The sequence below is a fragment of the Brachionichthys hirsutus genome, chromosome 2 (genome assembly GCF_040956055.1).
Source record: "Brachionichthys hirsutus isolate HB-005 chromosome 2, CSIRO-AGI_Bhir_v1, whole genome shotgun sequence".
In the NCBI taxonomy this organism is placed as follows: domain Eukaryota; kingdom Metazoa; phylum Chordata; class Actinopteri; order Lophiiformes; family Brachionichthyidae; genus Brachionichthys; species Brachionichthys hirsutus.
Window position 1 is genome coordinate 11954847 of NC_090898.1, and position 12128 is coordinate 11966974.

At 42.7% G+C, this 12128-nt stretch overlaps 1 protein-coding gene across 1 annotated transcript; it reads left to right on the plus strand.

Moving 5' to 3' along the window:
* The first annotated feature begins 5617 nt into the window (after window positions 1-5617).
* On the plus strand, window positions 5618-11297 carry LOC137902250 (prickle-like protein 2). The gene is made up of 8 exons (XM_068746332.1): window positions 5618-5749; window positions 7108-7221; window positions 7301-7438; window positions 7545-7748; window positions 8237-8423; window positions 9209-9363; window positions 9466-10246; window positions 10345-11297. Exons 1-8 carry the CDS (start codon window positions 5618-5620, stop codon window positions 11295-11297), a joined length of 2664 nt encoding a protein of 887 aa, XP_068602433.1.
* The last annotated feature ends 831 nt before the right edge of the window (window positions 11298-12128 follow it).

The following is a 12128-nucleotide window of genomic DNA, read 5'->3' on the forward strand; positions in this document are numbered from 1 at the left end:
TTTCTGCCTTTATTATTAACCAGCGATAGTTTTCAGAAGAGGAGGGGAAAGAGGCCGAGGGTTGATGTTTTTCGCCGCCGTAAGACCAGCAGAGCTTCACAGACGACCGTTAGTGGAGCAGTAGGTTACTATTTTAGGCCTGCCCACAGTGCTCCTTTGTTGTGTCACTGTATATCTGCAGAATTTGTCGCATTAAATTATATTTGGATTAAACATTTCAACATTAATAATATAATAAAACACAAGAGTTAAGCTGCTTCTTTTTGTCATTCCAAGATGCACCCACTGAATCAAAGCCATGAGCATCAGGTGGAAAGGACGACGTCTGATCGCGTTCATTTGTTGTCCTTTTATCTGTCAGTTATGTGAACCGGAATGAGACGAGTCACCAAATTGTACTCCACTCTTAATTTTGCATTTTGACTTACTCCTTGCTGTGTCTGGATAATTGAAATGTCTTGTATTTGTTATGAGAGAATAAATCAACAAGGCCTGGCTCCAGAAGACATACATGGGACTCAAACATCGTCTTGCCAAGCTCTATATGATTTTAATGACTGTCGCTGTTTTAATTTAATTATTTTATGCACTTTATGGTATCTTCCAGAATTCTACCAGTTTCTCAGGGGCATACTGTTGAATTGATTGATATTTTTGCAGAATGGACCTTGGGGCAAATTAAACCCTAAAACACTTCATTAACTTTAGGAGCATATTTTTAACCACAACAAAAATAGATGCAGAGTCTTAAAATGTAACATGAATATAGCAGAAATGTAAAAACTATTCAAAGGTTTTGCAAATCTAGGTTTGAATTGGAAGCTTCTTGCACTTAGTAAATAGTTTGAAAGCATTTGGAACATTTGAACAGTTGTTGTTTTTTGCCACATTAGGTCTGAGTCCATAGGAGGATGGAGGGGTGATTATTTTCTGTGTTGGAATAATAACTCACACTGTGTTTGTTTTCAATTAAATAATTGCCTACACGCTGCACTGAGATTATCTAACAACCGACGACAGCTGAGATGATTAGTATCCACTTTTGATCTGTTTTTGCTTGATCATTGGACCCAGAAGTGGCTGTATTCAATTTTAAATGCTCTACCAGCTTTTCAAATTGAAGCCTCTATACTGGTAGTACTAATTGCTGCCACCCAAGCAGCAAATGTATTTGCGGTTTGGTTGCTTTTTTTTTTTTTTTTTTTAAGAACTAGTTGATCTCACTGATTGGAAATATGCTGGTCTGCTTTTTTTAATTCCTGTCATTTTAAAGAGGCAAGTTGTAAACGTTAAAAACTGATATTATTTTCAAGCAGGGAAATGGTAATTATTGCAGACATGTATTGTAGTTCTAAATGCGATTTCAAACGCATTATTTCTCAATCGTGGAGAAGCTGTCGTTGCTTTTGATTGGTGTTGCTCTCACTGTGAGGCTTTAAAAGCGCCTCTGTGCTTCACTGGAGAACCTCTTCTCATGTCAGCTTTTACATAAAGAAGAGCTTTTCTCTCCATCACTCGCTCTCCTTCTCTTTCTCTCAGCACACCCACACAGAGCCTGTCAGAGGCACATGGGGATGGGAGGAGGAAGGAGGGAGGCGGGTGAGGCCTGACATGTGAAAAAGGAAAAGCATTGCTCTTCACCCGACATCTACAGCCCTGCATCTATTGTTTCTCAGTATTTTCCTTGCTCCTTTTATATCCAGATAATGTGCCTATTCAACACTGTATTTTTCTTCTTGCTAAAATGAGATCTGTTGTGAATTTGTACGCTTCTTGTCTTTGTTCTCAAAATTACCCAGTTACCTAGAATCTTCTGCCCTCCAGCACAGAGATCTAATCCCGTTTTATTTGTGTGTGGATTAAGAAGCTGCTAATTGTGCACAAGTGAAAGAGAGGCAAATCATAGAAAAAGCAAAATCCAGTTTTTGGTTATAGTTTAACAGTCATAAAACATTTGATACCTAGATCATAGACCTTGTCCATTACAGAAGCCTGCATTAAAAACTATTATTGCCTCCCAAAACAGTGGTCAAAACAAAACAGCAGATTTTAGTGTGTACTTTGTTCATAAATAAATCAAATCACGAACTTCTTCAGACACCCATGACCATGCATACAGTATATATCTGTTGCCACAGCAACTTGCTTTTTCCTAGTTGACCTTCAGTTGTCTTACTGGTGCCTTACCTACTTCTATTATTGGTGTGTGTGTGCGTGTGTGTGTGTGTGTGTGTGTGTGTGGGTGGGTGTGTGTGTGCTATGGCTGAAGGTGAACAATACTGAAAGAGTATCTGGGTAAAAGGGGCTTCACACAACACAAACGCCCAATGGCTTACGTCAGAGCATAGCAACATCCTAGAACAAGACCCAGTAGTCATCACAACAGCAGATATCCAGACTAGAAGAGCTGGACAGCTCCATGGTTTGACATGATTTGGCTTAAGCGAACTGCACTCCATGAACGCCTAACAGCACAAATGATTCTGCTAAAGTCGGAAACCCACCCAGAGTGGCTAACCCAAGGCCGGACAGTCCTCATCATGAAGAACAATGGAACAATGCCATCAAACTACCGGCCTATAACCTGCCTCAGCACCGCATGGAAAAACGTAAAAAACGCAATACCAAAGGCAGGATATTTTTTTCCTTTAAGAAAATCTGACAAAATTGTCTTAATTGGTGACATTTGCGACTCAAAGCAGCATCCAGGCTAGGATACAAAAGTGATGTTAAATAATTCATCTTTGTAATAAAATAAAAAAAAAGGTTGAATAGTGAATGAAAACTGGATGGAATTCAAAGCAGCATTTGGAATTGATTGTTGACTGCATCTTCAGTGGAGTGTCAGTAGCTTTCCACGCAGCCGTTCTCTTCTCATCCATCAGTGGTTTCACTGATTAGCTCCTCCAATCAGGTTTAAGAAGTATTGATTGGTTAGAAGGAGTAGAAGCTAATCTCTCCTAGAAGGCACACAATTTCCCTTTTCTGCTGAAGACCTTTGGTAACAGCAGCACCCTCATTCTTTCCTAGCGGTTTTGACTACAATCTCAAGTCTCACTTTATTAACTACAGTATTTCATCATCATAATTTCATTAAAATGATACTTCAAAAATTCATTATTGAATAATTTATAGAAAATCACAAAACATTGGGGAGAAAAGCTCTTAAAATCAAATCATATTTTCATAAATTAAAAGAACCTAAACTCCTTGTCCTACATGGTTTACTATAGCTTACAGTAAAGGTTGCATTCTAACACAGAGGCAATTATTGGGGTCTATAGGGGAAAAGTAAGGGGTAAAATAGCAGCTAATTCTTTTCTTCCCAGATAAATTCCCCCCAAAATGTAAGCATAGTTTATCCATAATCGTGCCTCCGCCAGGAAACAGAAGTTCACAACTTATTTCTCTTCGCTTCTTGTGTTGCTGGGGAAGAACAGAGGAGTGCTGTGACTAACCACTCAGTCTGTTGGGTGTGTATTACGTCAAAAAGTCACACACTCATCACCAGCCTTCTGTACAAGAAGATAGGGTGCAAAAACTACTCATTGCATTTAAATTTATTGACACCAAATCTGTGTCTTTGTTCAAAGTAGAGACTTACAGCACATCTTAATAAGTAGAGTGTTAAAGTACTAGTAATCAAGTCTCCGGTGCACCGGCTGACACTGTCATTCTCTCAGTCGGACAACGTGTGGGCAAAATGAATGTCACATGCTTCACTAGGGTCGCACTAATGCTGGGCTAGAGAGCAAGGGGATTGGTCACGCTCGTTTTACAATACAGAATTACTTGCTGTGAGTATTTGTACCTTCTCTACTGTATATCACACTTCATCCTACACCTGTAACTACAAGAGCTGGTTTATGGAAAATAATATAGGTGGAGGAACCCATAACATCATGGTTTACTTTCATTTTGATGACCAAAAATAGCTGCTGATTATTTAGAGTCTAGAAAACAAGAGGAGAGCAAGAGATCAAAATGCAATTTAATGTACTTTTTTTTTTTTTACAAGCAACAGTCTAAACATATTACTGAACTGACGACAGTCTGAATGATGTCATCGCTGATATTTGTAGGTATATTTATGCAGATTATGTACAGAAAACACTAGAAATAGATTCACAAGAATTAGCAACTCAGAATGCCTTAGTTTGACATTTTGGGAGTTGTGCTTAGTCACTCCAGCCCATTACTTTAGTTATAGAATTGGGAGATTAGGTGTTTTTGTTCAGGCAAGATGTTTAACCAAATTAACCAACTCCTGGCTTTATATTTATATTTATATTCATACAAAAACAATATAGACAAATATTAAAGTGTGATAAAACAGTAAACGATACTAGTCTAACTGCATCGAACAATACAATGTTTATTTTTTTATGCTAATTTGATCATCTAATTATTTGAACCTGGAATATCACTCATTCCTATTTCCTAAAATATTTGATAATTAAAAATATCTAATAAACTTTAATGACATGAAAGCTGTGCATTTGCAAGTGCCAGCTTTCCACAGAGCCAGATGGCGAGACAGTGGAATATATATTAATGCCAGAATGATGCTATTTGAACTGGAGCAACAGGCTACAGGTTTCCCAGCAGGCCACATCTGAGAGAAACCAGCGGCATCAATCTCAGAGAGATAAACAGTCCTCGGCTCTGCTCGGATGGAGGCTGACTTAGCGGCTTGGTCTGTGGACATTTCTGCTCTTACTTGGCCATTGCTTAAGCTCTGTTTTTCTGGGAAATTGTGTTGCTGTCTGGAATTACTATATCAATGTTTGGGAGAAATCAATTTGGATCAATTTGGAAATGTCAGGGCCTGTTTATGCTTCCTCATCGATCGCCACGCTGTGCTCTTCCTGTCTGAAAAGGGTTACGACCTTCAAGCATAACCTGCAGATCAAGAAATAGAACTGCTCGTCCAAATTCTCCCTTTTCCATGTGGGTGTGTTTGTAGCGATCCAGTTACTCTCTTATTGCATCACAAAAATCATGTAAGTTCAGAAATGTACTAGGGATTTTACATTTATTGACTGACATTTTTCTTGACCCGAATATCCTAATAACTAATCAAACTCATTCTTGCTCTCACTACTGATTTACTAAATACTAAATATTGTAATTATTGACATTTAAATGTGATACATTTTAATGAATGGTGGATGGGATACCCAATAATAGACTAATTTGCTCCCTGACCAAGACAATCAGAGCTTTTGTGGCTCTGGGATCGGGACTCTAGGGTAGTGATGTCTCTCCGTCGGTTATTCTACTTTGTCCTGACACAAATGTTTCTTTTACTATTTTGATGGATTGAATCTGTGTGAAGTCATTCATGGTCCTCAGAGAATGAACCCACTGGTGCCGCATGTTGTGACAGATGTCCATCTGTATGTCCAATAACTAGTACTATTTCATGATATATTTTATTTCTACAGCTCTAGTGAACCTGATATTTGCAAATGCATAATATACTATACCTGCACATCCCACATATATAGAGTGTGCATAAATCTCTGTGTACTTCCTCACTCTCTTTTCTCTTTCCTCGGCAGGAATACCTGTGTCGACTGAAGTGGTTTGTGCAGCGGAGCATGTTGTGACAGCCATGTCTCTGGAGATGGAAAAGACCATCACCAAGCTGATGTACGACTTGCAGAGGAACTCCACCTCTGATGACGACTCTGGATGCGCACTGGAGGAATATGTGTGGGTTCCACCCGGCATCAGTCCCGAACAGGTACGGAGGATTGACAACCCCCCTTCAACTGACAGATATCCAACATTCGCACCCCGAGACAAGTCGCCAGTTCATTGCAGGGCTGGATCACCATTTTATCAAAAATAAATACAATGCAATAAATGAATCAACCATTTATGAATTTCAGTCTATCGAATCAGATGGATTGGATTTGTTTTTGTTTTTTTAATGGAACTATTCAAAAATCTATTTGTTCTTTTTTTTAAGTGTAGCCATGAAATTAAAACCAGAGGAAGTGTAGTCATTTGAGTCAGTGAATGATGAATAGATGGATTTAATTGAACGTGTTTATGCATCTAGGTTTAACAATCCCCCCGCCTGTACTCATTTGCAGTTTAGATGTCTTTTAATTGTATGCACGGCCGAGTTAATGTCATTAATTGCACTTCCAAAAGAAGGTATTTCATCTTTATTTTTTGTTTTTGTCTACTTTGACATAAGATAAATATGTTTGTGTTAAACTATACTGTGAATAAACAATTAAGGTGAGTGTTTGAATGCAACAGGCCACAAAAGGTGTAGAGGAGAGAATGGGTTTGTTCTCCCCAAGGAGCCTGTTTATAGCGAATCGGAGATGCATTACTCCCAGATAGAGTACCTTTCCATGTTACTCTTCAGCAGACTGATTATGTAAATTGGATCACAACAACTTTCGCAAAATGGATTGTTACACCACACTAGACTAGTTTGTGTCAGGAGCGGTTTTGCTGAAAGTCAGAGATGTGTGACAAGATTGCATTCTGGTCCTTTTACTACTTTTTACATTTTTGCTTCTTTATCAAGGTGTCCTCGATTTCAGCTATGAACATGCACATACAGGGAGGCTCGTGCCATGGCTAGCAGCTGCACCTGTAACTGAAATTACCTGAGTAATGTGAATATTAAATGTTGAAATTAATAGAAGCTAATGATTTTCAAGGTTGTGTTTGCTGCAGCATCACAGAGGTCATTGTCTCATACAAATTGAATCCCAGACATTGAGAGAGGGGAGGGCAGAATATCAAGAAATTCTACTGCCACAAAGACATTTATTTGTCAGGTTGTTATTCCAGTGATTTGTCACCGTGATTAAATGAAATTACATTTAATTGAGCATAATGTCCACATAATTACGTGCTACTGTGTATGTTTAAAATTTACATTTTTCCTACTATCAGCGGCTCATATAATAACTTGTATTTTGCTGTTATTTAATTTATTTAATATTTGTTCTTCACTGTCCTTACTGCTTACCCTTCTGTTTGCTCCATCTAGCCCTCCCCCAAAAAATCAGTAAATGTTAGTTCTGCATTTGAGCATGAAGCATTAGAATCGCATGTTGGATTTGTTAATTTCAGGTACATCAATATTATAACTCCTTCCCAGAAGAGAAGGTTCCATATATAAACAGCCCTGGAGAGAAGTACCGCATCAAACAGCTTCTTCATCAGTTGCCGCCACATGACAATGAGGTAAAACATGAGACCAACATTCTATTAGAGGGGAATCATTTTTTTATGACCTTGTCTGAGGAACAATCCTGTTGCTCAGGTTTGTTACTGTAACATTTTGGAAGAAGAGGAGAAACGAGAGCTTAAGCTCTTCAGTAGCCAACGGAAGAAGGACAACTTGGGAAGAGGCAACGTCCGTCCTTTCCCCCTAACCGTCAATGGTGCCATTTGTGATAAGGTAAAATCAACAACTAACTTTCCTTCCTCTGTTTTCCTCCATTTATCCTTATTAAGAATGACTTCCTTTCCTTTCCTTTCCTTTCCTTTCCTCTCCTCTCCTACAGTGTGGTGGTCAGATAAACGGTGGGGACATTGTAGTTTTTGCTGCAAGAGTGGGTCACGGAAAATGCTGGCACCCGCATTGCTTCGTCTGCAGCATGTGTGAGGAACTACTGGTGGATCTCATCTACTTTCACCAGGATGGCAAGATCTACTGCGGCCGGCACCATGCCGAGAGGCTAAAGCCCCGTTGCTGTGCTTGTGATGAGGTGCAACTGTCTGAGCCTGCAGCTCTTTGGGTTGAAAATGTCTGAATGTTTCATACACAGATGTGGATGGAGTTGAAATTGATCTGTAAAGAAATGTGTTGCATTCAAATTGTGCTCTAATTGACTTTTAGTACAGGTGTACAAATTTGTATGATTTTGAGTTTTCAGTAGTTTTGAACAATCCTGTGCTTAAAAATAATTTTAATATTTTAAATTAAAGTTTAACAATCATTAATAAAATACAGATATTTTAGAAGGATCCCTAAATCAGTGAATTAACAGAAAATCCATTGTTCTGACATTTAGCAGGATAGGAAATAGAAAAACTTCTCTGCTCTTCCGCATGAAAACACCAAAATGATTGTGCTTTTTTCCGCAAAACATTCAAATTAATCGTTTCAAATACCTATTAGACATTAATGATTTATGAGATTTAAAATCTCTGTGTCAATATTCTTTCTCATTAATGCAATATGTGGATCATGCAGATTATCTTTGCTGACGAATGCACTGAAGCGGAGGGCAGGCACTGGCACATGAAGCACTTCTGCTGCTACGAGTGTGAGACCACCCTCGGTGGCCAGCGCTACATTATGAAGGACGGACGGCCACACTGCTGCAACTGCTTCGAGTCCCTTTATGCCGAGTACTGTGACGCATGTGGAGAACACATCGGTAAATGCTTCCTCTGGACTTCATTTACTGCCTCTTTACATCCTGTGCAAGAAACATAGGAATTCACCAAAGGTCATGGAAAACACCCGTTTAACATGTGGGTGTTATCCTCCCTGAGCCTCGCGTGTCACAGCTGTGGAGTGGGAGCGTCACTGCAGTGACATGTGGATGTTTGTTTTCATCCCAAGACCCAGTAAAATATTGTGTTTCAGTTGTGTAGCTTTGGGGTTGGCTTAGGCCCTAGGGAAATGTTTTTGTACTACAGGTAGTCGTCGACTTACGGCCACAGTTGTTCTGAGGGATTGGTCGTAAGCCGTTTTAATCGTAACTCGGCCCATGTTAAATTACCGTAAGTGTTATTATGCTGCGTCATGCTGCGGTAGAAAGAGGCCGTTTCCTCTTGGCAGACGTCGCGGCTGAAGCCGCAGACACTGCTGCACACTCGATTCACTCGCTCGCTTTCCGGTATGTCGTTTAACAGACACCATGTCTGTAAGCAGGGCGGTCGTTAAGTCAAACTGTGCGGATCTCAGGACTGAATGCAATTTTATTTTTATTTTTATTTTTTTGTATTACAAAGGGCTAAATTAGAGAAGAATGAGCTTGGTCCCTTGGCTAATTGCAATAATCAAACTGCAGGCTGTGCTCATTGACAGCAGCGTCAGAAGTAGCTGCCATAACCCTACCAATATTAAAAAGTCAAAGCAAGAGCCCTTGTGTATTTTCTCATGATCTTGCACATCATGCTACAAAATTAATTTGATGTTTTCCCCCTCCTACCGAAGGTATTGACCAAGGCCAGATGACTTACGACGGGCAGCACTGGCATGCAACGGAGGAATGTTTTTGCTGCGCTCATTGCAAGCGCTCTCTGCTGGGTCGCCCCTTCCTGCCCAAGCAGGGGCAGATCTTCTGTTCGCGGTCCTGTAGTGCTGGGCAGGTGGGTAAAATGAGCATGAATGTTTTAATCAGATGAATGCATGTTTACATTTTAGCAGTTTAACAATCATACTAAACTGTTTTTTTTATCTTAAACAATCAGGATCCCGATGAGTCCGATTCTTCAGACTCGGCCTTCCAAAGTGCCCGTTCCCGTGAATCCCGCCATAGCACCAAGATTGGGAAAAAGGAGCGAAGGAGCGCGGAGGCCCGTCAATCAGCTCCACCACCAATGCCTGACCGGCTGTCCGCTGAAAGTGATCCCCTCTCCATTCAGATGGACCGTTTAAGCCTGTCATCAAGCCAGACTCCGAGCAGGACACCCAACCGCACCCCCAGCCGCACTCCAAGCCGTGCCCCAAGCCTTAATCAGGTGTGGATGAGTCGCGATGACCCCTATGTCCCCGCTGCATACGAGGGTCCCCAGCGGGAGCCCTCTCCCGCACCAACTCCTATACATCTGCGGGGCCAGTGCAACCTCAGGCAGGGCTACAATCCCAACACAAATGCTCATCCTCCAGCTCAGAGCTCTGCCAACCCAGGGAAGAGGCCTGATTCCTGGGGGAAGGAGCAAGGAAACACCAAGAGGACACCAATGGCTGCCCTGAGGGGACAGTCCTTTAATGAAAACTGGACCCACCACAACCAAGATGAGTTCAGGCCAAACAAGCTGCGCACCCAGATGAGCTTCAATGAGATGTCTAGCCAGAACCAAGGCTTCTCTGACAAGCGGAGCATCAGCCTACATGGATTCCAGAGAGACGGCAGACCCCCTCTGACCAGGAGGAACCCCATCAATGGCATGAGCTTCAATGAGCCCCTCACTCCTCTGGAACAGACTCCTCGTGGATCAATGGACTCCGTCACTATGTCCAATGCTACAGGTATTGTGACGTGCATGTTACCGTTTGATTCAATTTTTAATTCTGCCACACTGTATGAAAATGTGATGTAATTCATGTTATGCCGTATGTTATAACAGGTAACTCTCTGGACGGGGGCAGTAAGCGCCAGGAGCATTTGTCTAGGTTCTCCATGCCTGACCTGAGTAAAGACTCGGGGGTGAATGTGTCTGAAAAGAGCAACATGGGCACCCTCAGTTCCTCGGTGCAGTTTCACAGCACCGAGTCGCTGTCCTCCTCTCGTCCCTGCAACAATAACATTTACGCTCCGCTGAGAGTCGGCTACCCGCTGCAGTACTGGGATGGGCCACAGCCGCTGGGCTTTGATGGCAAAGGCCGTGTCGGCGTGATGGGCAGCAGTGGAAATCTGCGAATGGCTCCCATGAGCGACAGAATGCCCCGCAGACATATCAACGGGCAAGAGCCCGCCTCGCAGCAACAGCAGCCACAACCGAGGCGTCGCAAACACCACCGTGGAAATCACAGTAATGGGCAGCACCGCAGTGGACGCCACCACAAACGCTCTCGCCGCTCCCGCTCTGATAACGCCTTGCACCTGGCTGCAGACCGGCCCCCTCAAGCAGTAGAACTACCATACCGTCGCATCCAGGAAGATTATGATCGCTTTCCCGCCGGTAACGCTGCTCGAGAGTTGTGTGGCCTGGAGGCAGGCGGGTACCGACAGCAATCCCATCGGCCCTGCCCCCGCACCACTTCTGATCTTACCCTGCAGAATGCCGGCTGGCAGCCAGCGGGGCTAGGCGGCCCATGCTGGGGAGATGGGTACACGGAAGCTGCCGACCCCTGGTGCTCCAGTTGCTCCTCATCCTCGGAGTCTGAGCCAGATGAGAGTTATTTCAGGGGCGAACCGATCCCTCGGCCTGTGCAGCTTTGCTATATCAACAACGAGGAGTTGCGCCATCGCTACAGCCCCTCTGGAATAACTGGCCATCACGGGCCTCTGCACGGACCGATTCATGGGCAGCTGCACACCCGCCAGAGGAGGAAGAGCAAAAATTGCATTATTTCCTAGATTTAGAGCAAAGAGGTGGCGAGGGACAAGCCTGAGAGTGAAAGAGAAAGAGAGAGAGAGATAAAGATAAAGAGACAGTCGCAGCAATAGAGAGGTGGAATCGAGGGAGTTGAGAGGTTGACGGCAGTTGAGTCGGCGGCCGAGTGAATGTGTCGATGTTCATGTGTGAGTTGATGCATGTGTGTGAGTGTTTGTAGGGAATGGGGAGGGAAATGGACTATTCTGTACTTGTGAGCTTATACAACTCGACACCGGGTGTTTGTACACCTACACACAACGATCTAGTCATAAGAGGAAGCTAAGCTGTCTTACACAACAGATATGTTTACAATGAATGACCATCTCTGATGGTGCCGGGAAGCACTCACGAATTTGACTACTAAATACACCGTGGTCAAGGTAAATAACATTTTGTACGTGTGTGTGTGTGTGTGTGTGTGTGACTGTGTGTATATCCGTGTTACGGAGGGATTGAAGAATTCCTTTATGGAGAAATGGAAGACCGTTTGGTCAAACTGCAGCAATCTGACTGTTCCTGTCGCAGCTCGGTGATCCAAGCCCTGAGCGGTGACGCTTATTCTATGTGGACAAACCCAACGTTGTGCCGGGATAGTGAAAGTTCTGTGCTAGATTCCAAGCTGTGTCATTGTTTACCTCGGTGGAATCCAAATGCTGCTGGAAAATAGTGTTGGCTCGCTAGCCCCGTCATCTCCTTGTACAAATGGTCTGTTGAACTTTGTGCTGCGTAACCAGCTCTCCATGCTTAACTGAGGACAGAGCGCTGGAAGGCCTCTGCTCTTTGACCATTCACAGTAACGTCGGGTACGGTCC

What these genes read in the sequence shown, in the direction of transcription:
- LOC137902250 (XM_068746332.1), top strand. Translation starts at nt 5,618, where the DNA reads ATGTCTCTGGAGATGGAAAAGACCATCACCAAGCTGATGTACGACTTG. An exon ending in TGCCGCCACATGACAATGAG is followed by an intron (nt 7,222 to 7,300) that starts GTAAAACATGAG and finishes CCTGTTGCTCAG; the next exon opens with GTTTGTTACTGTAACATTTT. An exon ending in CACTATGTCCAATGCTACAG is followed by an intron (nt 10,247 to 10,344) that starts GTATTGTGACGT and finishes ATGTTATAACAG; the next exon opens with GTAACTCTCTGGACGGGGGC.